The sequence below is a fragment of the Sceloporus undulatus genome, chromosome 4 (genome assembly GCF_019175285.1).
Source record: "Sceloporus undulatus isolate JIND9_A2432 ecotype Alabama chromosome 4, SceUnd_v1.1, whole genome shotgun sequence".
NCBI lineage: Eukaryota > Metazoa > Chordata > Lepidosauria > Squamata > Phrynosomatidae > Sceloporus > Sceloporus undulatus.
Genome location: NC_056525.1, coordinates 49,049,472 through 49,069,417, shown reverse-complemented (window position 1 = coordinate 49,069,417; position 19,946 = coordinate 49,049,472). Strand labels below are relative to the sequence as shown.

Here is a 19,946-nt window from a genome sequence, read left to right as displayed (position 1 = left end):
CTACAATAGAATTGCCGTAAATCAAAGTCACCTCGTAGCCACGTAACAACAAGTGGCTCCTTGACATATCACAGAATCAAGCTACACCGAATATCACTTCCGAATTTTGCATCTATAATGCAATATTATGCCTTTTCCAGAGACTTACTATTTTTCACATTTCGGAAAATTTTCAGGCTCTGTAAAAAAAGAGGGGGGGGAGGGAAAGACAGAGAAACAAGGTTCACTGTTGGTGTTGAGAAAGTATTAACCACTAAGAAAAGAACTATTGGAACATGAATTAATTAGCAGCCATGCAACAACTCTGTCTACGAATACTGCAGCCTCAGAAAGAAAAAAAAGTAATTGTTATTTTTAAAACCAAATTATTTTTATTTGTTTATTTATTTATTTGTATTGTGGGAGTGCATTAAAGCCCCTGGCAAGACAACTTGAAACCATCTTGTCAAAGGGGCAAGTCACAGATCTATGTGTGTAGCCTGGCAGAATGCAACTTTGAGCTTCATAATGTATCCAGACTAAGGTTTTCCATTGGGGGGGGCCAATATTTTTTCCACCACAAAATCTGTTGAAAGTTGGTCAGTGATAATGTCATCACATACAGTGAAAAAAAAGAAATCAAGTCTTCTTTCCACTGCTTACATTAGTTCAGTCCACCTACGGCCAACCTCTTGATGCTTATCCAAGGAAATATGTAAATTGCTTGTACACCACACTTTTTACAAATTTCAGTCACTTCTAACAGGAGTGCTGACTCTCCATCCCCAATAATCATAAACTACATATCCATTAAACAAATTTTGCTGCACTAGCAAGAAACTCTGGCTTTTAGTGATTTTCCTGGGACATTAATTAGATTTTTAATGGAGACAGTAGATATTTACTGATGCAACAATACTGTGGGGGACATACATCAATTATACTCTTAACAGAGTATTAAAAAGCAAGGATGAATCAGTGAAGAATATTTTGAAATCTATATTCTCATGCAACAGTGACTATTCGTTGGGTTCATGTAAGGTTTACATCGCACTCTTGGCATAGGATATCACCTCTGTGACATCATACAGAGACAACATTAGAATCGGGGATAGATGACACAAAATTGATTAAAGTGATTGCTTATTTCATTGTTGCTGTTTTAAAAAATTGTATCATGCATTGTTTTAACTGTATTTCGATGCAGCTTAAATATTGTCAGCCACCTTGGGTCCCATATGGGGAGAAATATAGGATATATTTCAGGGGAAGGGTCTGCAAAACCACCTCTGAGCATTCCTTGCCTAAGAAAACCTTATAAAATTCATGGGGTCTCCATAAATTAACGGGCAACTTGAAAGCACATGCATACACACACACAGTGTTATTAAGTTGCGATTGGCACTTTCATAATTATTTCTCTTTCTTGCTTAGATTGCCCTCTAGCGCTCACAATGAGAAACATTAAAGGTGTTATTTCTTCCACCTAGCACCTTTTCTCGAAAACAAGAGAAATCTTCCCTCCTTCCGTTCCTACCACCACTACTACTATTGGCACTTTAACTCTTTACTTGGACTGTTTTGTGTTACTGTCATCATACATTTTTTCCTCCACAGTATGGATGCAGGCAGGCAGAGGGGGAATCTTGTAGTATTTGTTATTTTGTAAAAGGGAAACCATAATTTAAAAATACATATGCTCAACTGGAGAGAGAAAATGCATAGCTTTAAAATCTAAAGATGAAGTAATTGAGAAATGGCCGGTTTTTTTTTTTTTTTGGTTTTTTTTAAAAAAGGCAAGCAGTTGGCAATTGTCAGTTTTCCAATGACTGCAGCCAAGCTTTGGAAAGATATGAAAAACAGCTGGAAGAGCTTTGGAAGAGTTTTGGACCACAGCTGCCCAAACCGCACAGCTTTGAAAAAACTGTAGACTTCAGATCTTGAATCCTCAGCCAATATGGCCAATGGCCATACTGTCTGGGGGGATTATGGGATTTGTTAGGCAAATATAACTTTCCCAAGCTTTGGACTGCAGTAGTGAGGAGGTCGCTCAGTTTCGGATACTTCTTACAGGACCGAGGGTGAACGGGGCTACTGTGTCGCCTTCATCCTAAGAAGGAAAATTCAGCCTGGATTTAAAAGTCTGGGAAACCACTCACTTCTTCCCTCTGGCACCGTTAAACTAATTTCCCTCTGCTGCCTTTTCCCTTGTGTATCTTTTTCTTTGCAAATGTGAGTGGTAACTCCTGGGTGTCTTTTCATTTGAGCACATTCCCTGCCACTAGCACAGCAAATTGAATTTTAATGCCAGCAAGCCTCTTTGGAAGAGAACTTTTATTGAAAAAGTGGGCCAGAAATATAACAAAGTGTGGCCGGGAACAGTGCTGAACAGGAAAGGTATAGACTTGTTGGTTTGTTTGAAGGGCTAGATTAGGGTTCTTTTTCTGAAGAAAAACAGTCAGGGAGCACTCAGCTTCCAAAAAATTAAAATGATAGAGGATACAATATGACACTAAGGTGGAGCGTGGTGTGGTGGTGTGAATGTGCACATGTTCAGGAGGGAGATGGGGTGGCCATCTTTGTATTAGTAAAAAAAAAAAAGATTACGGTGTCAAAAAGGCTAAAGATGACAACAGTTTGCATAAATGTTTTGTAAGTATAGAAGCATCATAAGAAACCATTACTATAACTTAAATAGAAATTCAGTTGCCAGGTGGCCTATGTGCCTGCCCAGCCTGCTGTCCAGGTGGAGGACAACGTCAAGGGTCTGTCTGCTCTCTCTTCTTCTGGTTCAGCTACCTTTAAATGAGACTTGAACTTTCAAATAAAGGATGTCCTCAAATAGAGGACTGTCCTTTGTGAAGCACATGGTCACCCTTTGGGGAAAACTGTCATTCATCACATGTGATGAACACTGATGCTGTAGGTCAGGGGTAGGCAACCTTTTTGAGCCGGGGGCCGGGTTGCTGTCCCTCAGACAACTGGGGGGCCGAAGCCAAAAAATAAATAATTAAAAAAAATTAAATTTAAATAAATAAATAAACCGGGACAAATGTAGGACAACATTTTCAAATGGTGGACACTTTTTTTAAAAAAGTGGAGGACACGCAAAAATTTTTGCTGATTTTTTAAAAAATGTTAATATAAATGCATGTTTCTGAGGCATCTATAGACAATTGCCCCCCTTGCCCCTGTGCGCGAGAGGCCAAAGGCCCCGGCGACAATCGGTGGCAGAACCGGGCTGGGGCTGGCCCCAAGGCCTTGACGGGCCGCATCCGGCCCATGGGCCGCAGGTTGCCAACCCCCGCTGTAGGTACTAACCAATATGTAAGTTTGACATGTGCAATCTCATCCTGTATAGCACACATGATTACAAAAAAAAAAAAAAAAAAGGCTGTTGGAGCTGAGGAAATATATTTTTCCAGTTGTAAAGTGCGGCTTAAATCCTACGGGAATGCAATTTTTCCACCAGAAAAATACTACCCTGGGAAAAGTCACCTGAATCTCCTGCACACTTGAAACTTGTATAATTAACATGGTAAAGGGAAATCTTGTTGCTCAGTTCCTTGAAAACTTGTAATCAAACACATAGTCATAGAGAAGGTATAGTTATCCCTTCCCATACTTCCTAGCTCCTCCATGTTTCTTTACCTTACTTCTCCTGAATTTTGCTTCCTTTGAAGTCTTCTCTGTCAGCTTAATTCCAGAGTCTCCAAGCCCCATGACATTGTTCATAACAGATGGCTGAGCTATGGAAATAAAATACGTTCAGCAAGAGAATAATTTGAGAATACTCCTGCACATGAAGGTGTTATTATGTGAGAAAGCCTATCTTGACCAGTTCCACCTTCAGGGCCTTCTTGTTAATCCTAATTATGTAGGATAGGGCATAGAAAAGGGAATTATTTATGTGCTCAGTAGTACCTTTTTCATTTACATGTCCGAGCCCTGGAGCTGAAAATGAATTGTGATGCTAAGACATGATAAATTGCACTGCTGGCTTCCAGTGATGTAGACTCAAGTTGACTGACTCAGACTCAAGCCGAACTCAAGTAGATTCAAGGACTCAACTCCACAAGAAATGATGTACTGACTCAACTCAACTCACAAGTTGTATATTTTCAGTGATCAACCTGCTGGCCTTGGTTCAGTACCATTCAACTAAAAATATTACAGAATAGAAAACAGTCTTCCGCCTTTGAAAAATGCTTCCATGTTCCATTTGCCTTCCAGTCACATGATGGAAGTGGTACTTTACATTTGCCATACAGAAAGCCCCCGCTCACCTGACAGGTTAGGGATCAAGGCCCTGTCAGAAAATGGAATCAGTTGAAAAGTGGGACCCAGGGTGTTTGTTTTTTTAAGCTTGTACATATATTTTTGCATTTACAAGCTTAAAAAACACTGGGTTCCATATTTCATGGCTGCAAAAAAAAAAAAAAAAAAAACCACCATGGACAATAATAAAAAATTGTCTGGGGGGCCAAAAAAACCCCCCCCCCCCCCGCAGCTTCCTAACCGAAGAATATATTAGAAAAGTCCATGGCATCATTCACTTTGAGCAGCAGGCGTGCTTTTCAGAAGGGAACAGAAAATAAATGTGTTAGGCAATGGGTAAAAAGATCCTTCTAAAATATTTTCTCTCTTTCTTTTCCTTTTTTTCTTTGAAAGATAGCTCTCTGACTTGAGACTTGACTTGAGACTTTATTTGAAAGTATCTTGTAACGACTTGAGACTCAACTAGAGATCTGAAAGTAGACGTTTGAGACTTCACTTGAGACTTGGAGTAAAAGACTTTAATACATCACTGCTGGCTTTCATGTGTGTGTGTGAATCTGCTCCAAGTTTAAATTTAAAGGAGGTATCCAAAATGCTGACTCCTATCTCGAAAATAGGTTCAAAATCTTGGATAGTTCCTTTAAAGGTGATAATAAAAATAATAAAACTTGGAGCTGGTTGATCACTACTAGGCATTATGAATACTACATTTATCATTCACAAATGTTTTCAACTTTTGGTCCTCCAGATATTTTGTACTTCAGGTCCCAGAATTCATCTGTGACCTGAAGCACAAAACAGTTGGAAGTTCAAAGGCTGACAACCTCTAATCTAAAGTGCAGTGTGTGTAGTGTGATCAAGATGAACCAAGGTGTGCCATACTTAAACTACAAGTAAGAAGGGGAAAAAAGGAATTCCCAAGAGCTTTTGTGATACGGTGAAGCTTCAAAGAGGCATAGATTTCAAACACTGAAACAAATCAAGAGTTCTATAGATCATTCAGTAAAAAAACAAAACAAAGCTGAGGGAAGTAAACAGCCATTTTAATAATAATAATAATAATAATAATAATAATAATAATAGTTTATTTATATTTCCTGCCTCTCCCAAGGATCGAGGTGGGATTAAATGGATGAGGACCTATGCCCTCAAAATATTGCCAGACTGAAAGTCCCATCAGACCCAGCCAGTAATGATGGAAGGATGGATCCGGATGTGAAAGAAGTACTGCATCAACTTGATGAACATGTTTCCTCAGAGAATCAATTAAGCCCATATAAGAATATGGATATATTAATGGTTCCTTTCTCCTTCTAAAACCCTTGCTACAAAACCTTCTTCTTTCTCTTCTCATTCCTCTCCTCCCAGAAGGTGAGCATTTTTAGGACTAAACTATCTTTGGATGTGGCTGTTCTAAATAAATGATCCTGTGTTGCATCCAAACTATTTTCGAAGGTTTTCAGGGTCTTCTTCTATGTATACTTTCATCTATTCTATCACAGCATTTCTTTTGCCTTGAATGACCAGCTTTAACAATCTATATTTGTCATTTCTCATTATATGACTAAAATAAGGTCAAACTGAAGGCCGAACACTGCTTGTTACAAAACAACAAAACCAAATGTACTTACATTCATCATCTGCAAGAATAAATGACTCAGGGCTTCTCTCGGGAAGTGGGGGAGGAGAAGGGGATGAGGATCGGTTCTGAGGAATCTCTGTAACAACACACAATTTAAAACAACAGCTGCAACATTCGAAAAAAACCATTTCTATTAGCCCACTTCCCAAAATCCTTAATATCTATAATGGGTTTGTTAAATGAACCATTGATCATCTCCAATCTCTTCAAGTCTGACATCACTATTAATGCACAGTCCTTCCCAAGAGAACAGGTAAATATGGAGAACCACTGAAAATATGTCCTATAATACATTATTGTATTATCTTGCAGGATTTTGTAAAGGAGAAGGAAACTAACAGGGCATTGTGACACAGAGGAACATAACGTAGCTGGGATATAACCTAGTAGGCACTACAATAGCTGCTTTCTACTGACAATAAAGGCAATAGATTGTTATGAAATAGGACATAAAAATAGGCTATATTCAGAGGCAAACTGAACAATAGGATTATCAAAGAGTTTTCTTTTCTTTTGCACAGCTACTCCCCCAAGTGGTCAAAATCATACACTGTCTGTTGCAGTTTACGATTTTTCTTCCCTATGTTTCTGACCAAGTTTTGTATTGTAAATGGTCACTAGAATGTAAACAAGAGTTTACAGTTTGCCCTTGGTATCTACTGTGGTTTGGTTCCAGGACCCCCATTGATGCCAAAATCCATAAATGTTCAAATCCTGTTAAATACAATGGATATTAAAATGATGCCCCTTCTATAAAATGGTAAAATCAAGCTTTGCTTTTTAGAATTTATATATTTTAAAAATATTTTCATGCTCTGGATGTTTAAATCTGTGAATAAAGAATCCATGGATGTGGAGGGTTGACTATAATTTGCAAGGCTGATGGTGGAAGCATGTATCTCTGAGGAAATCCTGTTCTGAGAAAGAAAACAGGTTAATAATTTAATATAGACTAAATGTATAATATGTTTTGCAGTCCTCACTCAAGTAGTGAAATATATTGCACGTCAGACATAAACAGCCTTAATTTGAAAGTCTGAATGATGATAGAAGTATTGCTGGGGAAATCTCACTGGACAAAATGGGTTAATCAGAGGAACTAAATGTTCCCCATAGCATCTAATTTGATCATTAGTTTCTTTATAATAGCTGTGCAGATTAAGTGACAAGAGAATGTATACCTGATCTGGGTCTCTGTAGCTTCACATTCTGAAAATGAACAAAAAGAGAATGCGTTTATATTCTCAGCTCAGTTTTCACTATATTTAATTTTGAATGAATGCACATAAACATGTACATGGCACCATCATTGCAACAGAAGGCAGGTATATATTTCATATGCTATCCACACATTAATGACATTTTTACTGTTTCAAAACTGATTTAAATTAAGGGTCACTTAATTCAGGAGACAGGGTCTGAACTTGAAGTGTCATTCTTTTCTTTAAAATGATACCGGCGGACCTCAACTAAATCACCTCTCTCTTTTAAAAAATATCTGCAGTGAGCAAAAAAAGAATGTTTAAATTGTGGTACTGGCAAGTGCCAGAGAGTGCTGGTCATATTTCTGCTAAAAATTAATCTGCTTTTCCTTCCACAATTCTCTCTATACTTTCAGTTTAGAAAAGTCTGCCTACTTTGCTGTTATCTGCCTTCAAGATGTTTCCAACATATGGCATTCAGTGTGGTGTAGTGGTTTGAGTGTTCGGCCATGACTCTGGAGACCAGAGTTCGATTCCCACCTCGGCCATGAAACCCATTGGGAGACCTTGGTTAAGTCACATGCTCTCAGCCTCAGGGGAAGGCAATGGTAAACTTCCTCTGAACAGGAACAAATCTTGCCAACAAAACCCAATAAATCAAAAATGACTTGAAGACACACAACACACACAAGGCAAACCTATCAGTGGGTTTCTTGGTCTAAGAGATTTGGCCTTTGCCTTCCTCTGAGGCTGAAAAAATGTGATTTGCCCTAGGTAATCCAGTCTTCTTATTTTCATGGATGCTTAACTGTCACTGCATTTGAGGACGACACTGGAATTAGCATCTACTGCCATCAATGCTGACGTTTTCTGGGTATATCTAGACACCCTATTACCACTCAACTCGCTCAAATGTAATACAGCCTGTTAGTTTAGAAATACATATTACCCTAGCTTCAGTCACTGGAATATCAGCACAATTCCTGCAGCAATCCAGTTAGTCAAAGTAGTAGCCTTCACTTTGGCAGAAGTCAAGAGATCTATGTAGCAATATTGCTGGCAGAGATGTGCAGAATGCCTAATAAGTTACCTTACTTGGCCTTAGTCTCACAGAGTCATCAAGAAATTTCAGCTGAGACAAGCTGCTCCATTCTTTAGAGATTCTGCTTTTTTCTTTCTTGGATGGTGATTGGTGATTTGAAATTGCCAACAAAGGGATATCTACAAACAATAAAAAGAGAAATCAAAATTGATTGATTTAAAAATTAAACTTTTTTGGACATGTTTTTAAGTAATGAAAGATGGCTACAATTTTCACAACATGCTCTGCCATCTATATAACTCTCTTTGCTTAGCTATTTGAGCTCACCATCTTCTCCAGGTACAATAAAGGATTCAGGGGTTCTTTCAGGCAATGGAGGAGGAATGTCTTCATCCAGCTGGGAAGAACCTACTAATTGTAAATAAAAAAAGGGAGGGAGAAGTTAACAAGCTTGAGTTTATATATAAATACTTCCTGTAGCAATGAGTGGAGCTTTGAACTACAGCCCCCATCATTCCCTAGAGATTGTGGAAGTTGTAGTTCATACAGTAAATGTTCAAATTTTGACTATGGAATATGATTTTTTTTTAAAAAAAAAATTAAATACAGTACAAGGGTCTGCAGAATGTTCCTGCCTCCACTGATTTACTTTGGATACTTCCTTACATAGATGTTTATTCTACAGCATTAGTTTTGTGGGTATGAGAGGTATAGAAGATAGCCTGATCCTTACACTAGCTTATTCTGTTGACCTATCCAGCCTTATTTTGTCTGTTTTGATGCACAATAGCAATCCAAAATCTTACACAGATGTGTCTCTCAGCTCTCCTACTTGGAATCCTTTAAACTGAAAGTGTCAGGTCATACCTGCAAGTGTATAGGTATTGCAGGAGCAAAATGAGGGCATTGCCTTCCAATGAGATTTCTGCCCCCAAATTCAATTTTCCTTCACTTCCCCAATTTTCTAGCATTGCAGAGAGTGAGACATTGAAAATAATTAATATATTGAACTCTACGATTTGCTGTGCTCTTCTTCCCTGGTAACTTTGGCTACTCCCTACCTTGGCTGCCTAACCTCCATTTCTAAATGTTCAACTTAAGCTACTGCAATGCTAGAAGTTTGGGGAGTGAAATAAATTTTAATTGTGGGGGCAAAATTCGTATTTGGGGAGGCAAACCCCACATTTTGCTTCTTCCCTATAGCCATCCCCAGCTGTACCTGGGGCCTTCTGCATCAAAAACATGTGCTCAACAACTCAACTACACCTGCTGCAGTCATACACCACTATCATCTCACTCATCTTTTATAAAAAAAATAAATAATAAGGGGGTGATCAATATAAATAGCAAAATATTTCCCAATCAGTGGAAAACCTACATAGCCTTTCACTATATTCAGACCTGTAACTCTAATAAGGAAAAGTATTAAAAGATGTCGTGTTGGTCTCAAATATCAGTATGCAAAAGGATTTTGTAGCACCTTTGAGACTAACTGTGCAAAAGAAAGTACAGTGTGCCTGCGTCATACACGGGCGCACTTTACAAGGCTTTCAGCATATGCTGAAAGCCATGCTGGGAGAAGGGGCGGTGCGTCCCATATGGAATAATAGGGCATGCACCTGTGGCGCGTGCGCACCGCCACACTGCCACATGCACAAACCCCATTCATTTAAAGGGCGCTCTATATATCCCCACATAAATCAGGAAGGCCAACTTTAGGGACAGAAAGCTCTGAGACTCACTGGAGACTACACAGACTTCCAAAAAATGTCAAGCAAACAACAATACTGAAAGTGGCTAAAAATCCACTTCTGATTTTTTTTTTAAAAAAGTAGCACTTTAATATCAAACCATTCAGGAAAAGCAATTCACTCCATTTTGGCCAGAAAAATGAAATATCTTTAGGGAGACAAGGCCTGCAAAAACCGGGGGGGGGGGGGGGGGGGGGGGGGCAGGCAGGGCCACACATTGCTCATTCCTGACATAAATAATGAAACAGAAAAACTCATTGGCAATTCAAGATAACATATCGTATATGAAAAAGCTACTAGTTTTCCACTTAGATCTGTGTCACAGTTCTGTACCAGTTGTGCTTGTCATTTGATTTCTGCTGGTTAGCCAAGGCAATTGCGTAAGAGGATGGATTTTTTTTAAAGGACTCTGAATTCTTTATTCAACCTTCCCCAACCCAAGTTTCTTTAGATATTTTGAACTACAACTCTCACCAGCCTCCAGCAGCCATGACCTATGGTGAGAGTTGTAGTCCAAAACATATGGATGAGAAACCCAGATTGGAAAATGTGACCTTAAACAACATATACTGATATTCCTTTATGATATCATACAAACTACAGGTGAATTACAAAGGGAAAGATGGCTTTAAGCAACTGCATCAATCCCAGAACTTTCGTGTTGAAAGACATAGCTTTAAAACACCCTCTCTTTGCACATTTCCCCCCCAAAGTGGGACCAAATTTGCCCTAACAAGAAATATCAGTCAGTTATCCCACTCATTCATGACCTTACTCTGGCAGGTTGATTCCACTGTGTCCAAAAGTTGAGGATTCTGAGCCTGAGGAGTGGCAAGTTGAATATTCTGGCCCTGAGGCATGGACCATTGATGGCTTGGATTTGTGCCATCCAAGGACTGGTCTGCGAAGTCCACAGCATGGGAAACTGAGGAAACAATTTCAGATGGACCCACAGCAGAGTTGGGGAGTGCCGGAGAGCACGGCTCATCCGATGAGAGAGAGGAAAAGTAAGGATCTTCTGATGACCAGGTACAGGGCTGCTTGTGTAACTTCCTGAACCTACAACGTTGGTCATTGCTAGACAGTTTATTTGAATGACTTGAGTCAAGGCCCAGACAGGAATTGGGGCCCTTTCTTGTCAACATTTGGGATGTTTTTTGTGATGCTAGCTCAAAAGGGGTTGATTTTGTCCGTGTTAGAGAAACCTTTGTATCTAAGCTTGTGACAGTTTCGCCTCCAGGTTTCAAACGGAGAGGCATTTCTGTCCAAACAAGATTGTCAAAGTCCACACTGTGATATTTAAGGAGTGGCTGTTTTGCTGACCAAGTGTTCCATTCTGCTGTTGTGTTTCTGCTTGGGCAAATGTTCAAAGCTCTCATAGAAAGTGCCTGTCTAATTGAACAAGAGTCATCTCTGGATCGGCCATGTTTATCTAAGCCCCACACATTGTGACCAGAACACTGAGGTTTCTCCTCTTCTCTTTGCACCGAACTGCAAGAAAGATAAAATGTTTTTCAGAGCTAAGCCTGTACAGAGGACCCCTTGCATGCATGTAAACCTCTACAACATTACATAATTGCCCAAATGAAGCCCACATAGTTCCCTCCCTCATACAGAAAACAGACCTCTAAAGGAGCCATACTTATTTCTGTATTAAGTTTTACCAAGCCTTCTTTTAAGGATTTTGGACCACAAATGTTTCCTTATTGTGTAAAACATTAAAAACCTACATTTATCTCCCTAATAATTCAAAGAAAAGGCTGCTTAAAGGAAGCTAATGGAAATGCTTCCCCATGGCACGTGACCAAGGCAATTCATGTTAGGCTCAATTGCTGAAGCTGGCATCACACAATAATTTTCAGAAGCTGCCCCCAGCATAGCTGCTTCTTTATCATTTGATAGATGCTATTAATATTCATAAAAGATGCATAAAATTATTGATTATTCTCTTGGATAACTTTCTGTACATACAAAAGCATATAGGATTCCAGATTGCACAGAATTCTTGCCAGGCAAATTGAAAAGATGGACAGTTTCCAATGAGCACAGTTAGAGATGCAAATATGTTTGTTTTGGAGAAGGGCCATTGGCAGACATTATGCTTTATGCAGTTCCCTGCTAAGGAAAAGCTAGGTACAACTGGAGGGTCAAATGAAAAAAAGACCAAAATAAATGGTTTTGCCTCTGTGTCTAAATTTGTTCTCGCTACAACTAAGAAGAAACAATGGGTACAAACATATTAGCCAAAGTTTGGCACTACTGCATCTTGTGCTCTCCTATGGAATGTTTCAACTTTCCCACCAAGATCAATGAGATTTTCAGTGCAATGAGAACTGTTCTTTGGAGTTCAACGAGACTTACTTTCAGCTCTTTACAAGATTGTAGTCATTCTAGAGTTAATTTTGCCTGGATTTGCTACGTTTAAGAATTATTCCTGTTCTTACCTGCTCAACTGTTTCAGGAAAGAAGTTTCCCCATGTGGAGTCTGGAGTTTTGTTGTTGTTGTTGTTGTTGTTTGATTAGTTTTAGTCTGCCAAAGATACAAAGGTATGGTTTTGTAGACCTAAGTGACTAGAGCACTGGACTAAACCTGGTGGGTTGGAACCCTCACAACATAAATTAAGGAGGGTGCAACCGGAGTGTTATCACCAAACAGATGTCATGTTGGAAATTAAGAAGTGAGTCTCCAAGTCATAGAATCATAGAATCATAGAGTTGGAAGAGACCGCAAGGGCCATCCAGTCCAACCCCCTGCCATGCAGGAAATCCAGATCAAAGCATCGTCGACAGATGGCCATCCAGCCTCTGTTTGAAGACCTCCAAGGAGGGAGACTCCACTACACTCCGAGGAAGTGTGTTCCACTGTGGAACAGCCCTTACTGTCAGGAAATTCCTCCTAATGTTGAGGTGGAATCTCTTTTCCTGTAGCTTGCATCCATTGCTCCGGGTCCTAGTCTCTGGAGCAGCAGAAAACAAGTTTGCTCCCTCCTCAATATGACATCCCTTCAAGTATTTAAATAGGGCTATCATATCACCTCTTAACGTTCTCTTCTCCAGGCTAAACATCCCCAGCTCCCTGAGTCGTTCCTCATAGGGCAAGGTTTCCAGACCTTTCACCATTTTAGTCGCCCTCCTTTGGACACGCTCCAGTTTCTCAATGTCCTTTTTGAATTGTGGCGCCCAGAACTGGACACAATATTCCAGGTGGGGCCTGACCAGAGCAGAATATAGTGGCACTATTACTTCCCTGGATCTAGATACGATACTTCTATTGATGCAGCCTAAAATCACATTGGCCTTGTTAGCTGCCGCATCACACTGTTGACTCATGTTCAACTTGTGGTCTACTTGGACTCCTAGATCCCTTTCACATGTTGTCTCCTTAAGCCAGGTGTCTCCCATCCTATATCTGTGCATTTCATTTTTTCGCCCTAAGTGCAGTACCTTACATTTCTCCCTGTTGAAGTTCATTCTGTTAGCTCTGGCCCAGCTTTCTAGTCTATTCAGGTCATTTTGAATTTTGATCCTGTCCTCTGGAGTATTAGCTATTCCTCCTACTTTAGTGTCATCTGCAAATTTGATAAGTATTCCCCCATTTTTTTCCTCCAAGTCATTGATAAAGATGTTGAATAGCACTGGGCCCAGGACAGAGCCCTGTGGGACCCCACTGGTTACTTCTCTCCAGGATGAAAAGGTGCCATTGTTGAGCACCCTTTGGGTTCGGCCGGTCAACCAGTTACAAATCCACTTAACAGTTGCCTTGTCCAGCCCACATTTTACAAGCTTGTTTGTGAGAATGTCATGGGGAACCCTGTCAAAGGCCTTACTGAAATCAAGATATACTATATCCACAGCATTCCCTTCATCTACCAAGCTGGTAATTTCATCAAAGAAAGAGATTAGATTTGTCTGGCATGACTTGTTTCTCTGAAACCCATGTTGACTTTTTGTGATTATGGCATTGGCTTCTAGATGTTCACAGACTCTCTGTTTAATGATCTGCTCCAGAATCTTTCCTAGTACTGATGTCAGACTAACTGGACGATAATTGTTGGGATCCTCTTTTTTCCCCTTTTTGAAGATGGGGACAACGTTTGCCCTCCGCCAGTCGGCTGGGATTTCTCCTGTTTTCCAGGAGTTTTCAAAGATGATTGCCAATGGCTCCGATATTACATTAGCCAGTTCTTTTAATACCCTTGGATGTAGCTCATCTGGTCCTGGAGACTTAAATTCATTTAGGTTAAACAGGTATTCCTGTACTATCTCTTTACTTATTTTGTGCTGAAATTCCCCTATTCTGTCCTCTGCTCCATTATCCTCAGGTTGAGCACCCTTTGCCTTTTCTGAGAAGACTGAGGCAAAGAAGGTGTTGAGTAATTCTGCCTTTTCTCTGTCTTCTGTTAGCATTTTGCCATCTTCTCCACGCAGTGGCCCTACCATTTCCTTCTTCTTCCTTTTGCTGCGGACATATCCAAAAAAGCCCTTTTTGTTGTTCTTAACCTCTCTAGCAAGCCTGAGTTCATTCTGTGCTTTGGCTTTTCTGACCTTATCTCTACACTTGCTAGCTATTTGTTTGAATTCCTCTTTGGTGATTTCCTCATTTTTCCATTTCTTATACATGTTCCGTTTAAAATTTAACTGAGCTGAAAGTTCCTTTGTCATCCATCCTGGGTTCTTGCGACATCTCCCATTTTTCTTTCTCACTGGAACTGTTTTAATTTGTGCCTTCAGTATCTCCCTTTTGAGAAACTCCCATCCATCTTGAACTCCCTTCTCTTTTAGTATTCCTGACCATGGGATCGCACCCAGTATTTCTCTAAGTTTACTGAAATCCGCTCTCCTGAAGTCTAGAATGCATGTCTGACTATGCCTGGCTTCTCCTTTCCACTGTATAACAAACTTCAGGAGAACATGGTCACTTCCACCTAAGGATCCCACCACTTTCACTTCATTAACCAAGTCATCCTTGTTGGTTAGGATCAGATCCAAAATAGCTGATCCCCTTGTTGCCTCTTCCACCTTTTGGACCATGAAATTGTCTCCAAGGCAAGTGAGGAATTTACTAGACCTTGAGGATCTGGCTGAGTTTGACTTCCAACAAATATCAGGGTAGTTGAAGTCACCCATCACTACTACATCTCTCCTTTCTGAGTGTGTGGTCATCTGTTCTAGAAAGGCATCATCCAATTCCTCTGTCTGACTTGGGGGTCTGTAGTAGACTCCCACCATAACATCCTTGTTGTTTCCCTGCCCTTTAATTTTTATCCAGATGCTCTCCACCTGGCTTCCAGGATTGATGTCCTGGATCTCTTCACTGGTGTAAATATCTCTGACATATAGGGCTATTCCTCCTCCTTTCCTGTTTGGCCTGTTTCTCTTGAAAAGGTTATACCCCTCTATTTCCACATTCCAATCATGAGACTCATCCCACCAGGTTTCAGTGATGCCTATTATATCGTATTTGCTTTGTTGTACCAGGAGTTGAAGTTCATCATGCTTATTTCCCATGCTCTGTGCATTAGTGTAGAGGCATCTAAGACCATGTGTTCCCTTTACTTGCTGCTTGTGCAAGTTCTTTTGCCTCCCACTGTTGGGTCCTTGCACTGTTTGTCTTGTTCCCTCTCTGTCAGTTTGACTATCTTCTCCAGCCCTTTTGCCTTCCAGAATACTGTCTCCCTCCACCACATAACTCAGTTTAAAGCCCTCCTGATCAAATTCTTGAGGCTATTGGCAAAAATGTTTTTGCCAACTGGCGTGAGATGCAACCCATCCCTTGCCAGAAGTCCCTCCTCATGGAACCGCAACCCCTGGTCCAAGAATCCAAATCGTTCTTGGCGGCACCATCTACGGAGCCAGTTATTTACATCCGCTATTTTCTTCTCCCTTCCTGGACCATGCCCTTCGACTGGCAGAAGAGAGGAGATGACAACCTGTGCATCCACCTCTTTCAACTTCCTACCCAAAGCCTCATAATCCCTTATGATATTCTGAAGGCTATGCCTTGCAGTATCATTGGTTCCCACATGAACCAAAAGAAAGGGGTAATGGTCAGTAGGCTTGACCAGTCTTGTCAGCCTCTCTGTCACATCACGGATCTTTGCCCCAGGGAGACAGCACACCTCCCGAGACATCTTGTCAGGCCCACAAACCACTGGTTCAGTGCCTCTCAGCAAAGAGTCCCCGATGACCACTACACGCCTCCTCCGAGGCTTAGCAGCAGCCATTCCCTTTGGTGGAGCTCTCTGGGTCCCCTGCTCTGTCCCTGAAGTCTGTCCCTGCTGCTGTTCCTCATCATCCTTGATTGCAGAGAGATTGAAATTGATTCTGTAGCTGTAAGCTTACAGAATGCTCCCTGGTTTCCCTACTTCTGTGTGTGACCTTCTTCCAACTATCTACTTCTGTTGTGTGTGAAGTGACCTCCTCTTCCCCAGCAACTTCCTTTGTATGTTTCCTGTCCAGGACCATCTGGTCCGTTCTGGTCAGGACAACCTCTTCCTCCCTATGATGCTGAAGTGTAGCTACCTGGGCCTCCAGCTGCTGTACTTTCTCTTCTAAGAGGGCTACCAACTTGCACTTGGGGCAGGTAAAGTTCCCCATATCCCTAGGCAAGAAGACAAACATCCCACAGGTGTTGCAGGTGACTGCAGCAGGGCTTTCAGTGTCCATATTGAGAAGTCTTAAGGAAACTCTGAGCAAAACTGTGGGTTTCCCCTGCTAAACACAAGTGTAAAGACCCCCTGATGGCTTGGCCTTTGTCCCCAAACTCTGTCCTTGAGTTCAGTTCACTGGCCTTATAGTTATGTAGACTAGCTCCTTTCAGAGCAAGTCTCTGACTCACTTCCTCTGAGCAGAAGTACTCACAACCCCTTAAGGAAAAGGGAAAAGAAAATGTGGAAAATTAAAGGGCCCCTCTAACAATGTTCCCAGGCAGCTTCTCCAAATCGTCCTTGACTATATAACAATTTTTTAAAAAGTCGATGTTTGGACTAAAGGTGGGTCCCATGGCTGAAAAGACTGAATCTGGAGCAGAAGTTCCAGATTTTATTAGGTCCCAAAATAATAGGATCACTGACAATCATGGTGGGGAAGGTAGCCTAAACCTGAACTACAAGGCTGAATCTTGCATCAGTATCTAGAATGTATCAGAGGGTCACTGCAATGCTTAAGCATTTCTCAAGGCCGTCCCTGTTCTCTGAATCATGGATGAATATTTGCGCTGCTGTTACTGGCTATGTAAGGCTTCTTACTCATTTCCTGGACGACCCCGACAACTGGGGTGGTTGGTCTTCCAGAAAAAATGTTGACTCACATTTATTGCCTATAATGGATATGTGAAATGTCTCTCCCTTGTTGAGTAGCTTATTGCACATATATTTGTTTTCTGAGTGTAGTCAGGGCCAAAGCTGAGAAAGTTAGCTCCCACGTGAAAGCTGCTTGAAATGTTTCCTTATGGTAGGCATGCTGTTAGGGCATAAGTGGGAATCATGCATCATTTTGGATGCTGTTGGCCTGCAACTTTCTGCATTCCTCACCATTGGCTATGCTCAGACTTGCAGTCTAGCAACTTCTGGAGATCTGCATGATTCCTATAGATGTGCTACGGAAATGGTTCCAAACCTTTGGTCCTCCAGATGTTTTGGACTGCAGCTCCCAGAACTCCTTGGCCAAGCCATCTGAGGCTTCTGAGAAATGTAGTTCAAAACAGATTGGTACAGACACAACTGCTTAGTTTTCCTGGACACAGTGAAAGCAATATACATGGGATCACACAATTGCTATACAGTGGTACCCCGGGTTACGAATTTAATTCGTTCCGCCGCCGCGTTCGTAACCCGAAAATCTTCGTAAGCTGAAAAAGCCATAGGCGCTAATAGCGAAAGCCGCGATTTCGTGCGAAAAAGCGCCGAAAAGCACCAAAAAAAATTTCGTAACCCGAAATAACCTTCGTAACCCGGAACAGTTTTTTTCAATTGATTTTTTTCGTAACCTGGAAATTTCGTAAGGCGGCGCATTCGTATCCCGGGGTACCACTGTATACTGTATTCTTCCCTTCCCAGTTCAAATCAGTCCCTCTTTCCATTAAGACTGGATCTGAGATTAAAGAGTCCTTCAATACTATTTAGCATTCCCTCTCTTAAATGATGTCTCTCAGTTTACTTAACAATGGCAGCAAAAGTGCTCTAAGGCAGCTTGGAAATTCCTGCAGTGGCCCAGACATCAGACTTAATGTCATTCTGAGGAAACTAAAGAAAATAAAAATGGTGGCTTCCAAATCCAGTCACCTTGTGTGGAGCCTGGACCCACAAGTATAAGCAATGAGCTTGTATTGTATTGTATTTTTATCCTGGCTTTCTCCCAGATGAGATATGCAGTTGTCTTAGCTTGCGAAGTGCTAATGTCGGGTTTGTTCTTTATCCTAACTGTGGTTGAGATTAACTAGGTTCCCTCCTTAATCAGGATTATTTACTAACCTGGCTAGTCAATCACAGTAAATATCAGTGCTAAACCCACCCTTAACCACATTTAATGGAGGATTGTTTAAAAAAGATCTGTCTTGTTATGAATGTATAAAATTTTAAAGATATTGAGAGAAGCCAATTAGCATTCTGTCCTTGGCAACAAATGCTGACAGATGACTTTGAGATACATTATCCAGCAGCAAATACACACACATAGATATACAATGTACTTACAGATGGACAAACTGAAAAGGGAAGTTTTAGGAGATTATCGCATGGACAAATGACCCGATTGCTCCTTAATGGAATGCAGCCATGTTGCAGGATACAGGTGGGTATTATCGCTTGTAATTCGCCACCAATTCTGTCAGGCGATTGCATCCTGGCATGCATCCCGTGTCCCAGGTGTGCATCAGAGGCCTCTTTTCAAAGATGGAAAGCTCCTGACTTTGAAAAGCAGCCTCTGAAGCGTGTTTATGATCCGGGATGCAATTGCCCAGCAGAATTTGTGGTGAATTACAAGTGATAATACGCACCTGCATCCTGCAACTGGACTGCATCTCCTTAGTATACTGAACACTAATTCAGTATCAGATATGAATGGTGCTACTGTGATGTGAACTGGTTAAATTCTATACAAAATCTTCATTTACAATACGATTATGCCTTCGTGCCCTGATGTTCTTGCCAGAACACTTGCCAAACTCCACCAGATGGCGACAATAGTAAACAATAATCTATATCTTTCTATATCAGCATCCTACAAGAATAGCACTGTCTGTAAAGAAACTAGTGGACTAGGAAATAAGAAAGAAGTTTTAAGTACGGGCATATCTGTACAGACTCTTCAAGAAGATGTTCTGATGTTCACCAGACCCCACCAATTCTTTGGCCCCTGCCTACCACCCTTCAAACAGAGGAAGATCACAAGACCACACTTTTCTCCTTGTGGGATTGCTCCTCATATATTCTTCTTCCAGCAGTGGAAGCAGAAGCAGATGTGTAAGAAATGTCTATATAGGGGCACCCCAAACATCTCACAACATTTAGGGCTTTCATGTTATTGCTCAGTTGTACTAAACAGAAGCTAGGTTTGATTTGGCTATTGTAACTAAGTTTTATCCTCTAGTTCAATTTGTGATAAAACGTTTATACAAAGGCCCCTTTTAGCAGATCCTAAAAGCTGAAAGAATAAATAGCCAATATCTGCCAAACCACATCCTGACTGAAATGTGTGTAAATCTGGCTGCATTCTTCTGCTAGACCACAGAGCTGCCCACAGCATATGAGATAGCAAATGTGCCCCTGTTTTGTTTGCAACGCTTGAAGCCTCTGCAAACAAAACAAACAAAAATAAGAGGGGGAGGTAGACTCCTGTTGATAAGAAGGATTAAGACTAAAATTAAAAATCAGAGTTTAACCTTTGTTCTCCTCTATCACTTAATTGCTGCATGTAAACTTATTAATGAACTATGCATACTAGGCATAGAAAAGGAAAATTTCTACAAAATGGTAGTCTCTTGCTGTCAGATTTTACAACTCCAGGATGTTTCACATCATGATAAATTAATTAATCCACAGGGACTTTTCTGA

General features: G+C 40.8%; 1 protein-coding gene across 1 annotated transcript in view; it reads right to left on the bottom strand.

The window, feature by feature from the left end:
* Window positions 1–19,946, bottom strand: part of PTPN22 (protein tyrosine phosphatase non-receptor type 22) — a 58,546-nt gene that overhangs the window by 5,813 nt on the left and 32,787 nt on the right. Inside the window, exons 12-19 of the mRNA XM_042466377.1 lie at window positions 12,339–12,424; window positions 10,670–11,385; window positions 8,471–8,554; window positions 8,192–8,322; window positions 7,081–7,108; window positions 5,889–5,975; window positions 3,631–3,728; window positions 149–179 (exon numbers count right to left, since the gene is read on the bottom strand). Coding sequence (XP_042322311.1) covers window positions 149–179; window positions 3,631–3,728; window positions 5,889–5,975; window positions 7,081–7,108; window positions 8,192–8,322; window positions 8,471–8,554; window positions 10,670–11,385; window positions 12,339–12,424 — 1,261 coding nt within the window. The remainder of the gene's footprint in view (window positions 1–148; window positions 180–3,630; window positions 3,729–5,888; window positions 5,976–7,080; window positions 7,109–8,191; window positions 8,323–8,470; window positions 8,555–10,669; window positions 11,386–12,338; window positions 12,425–19,946) is intronic.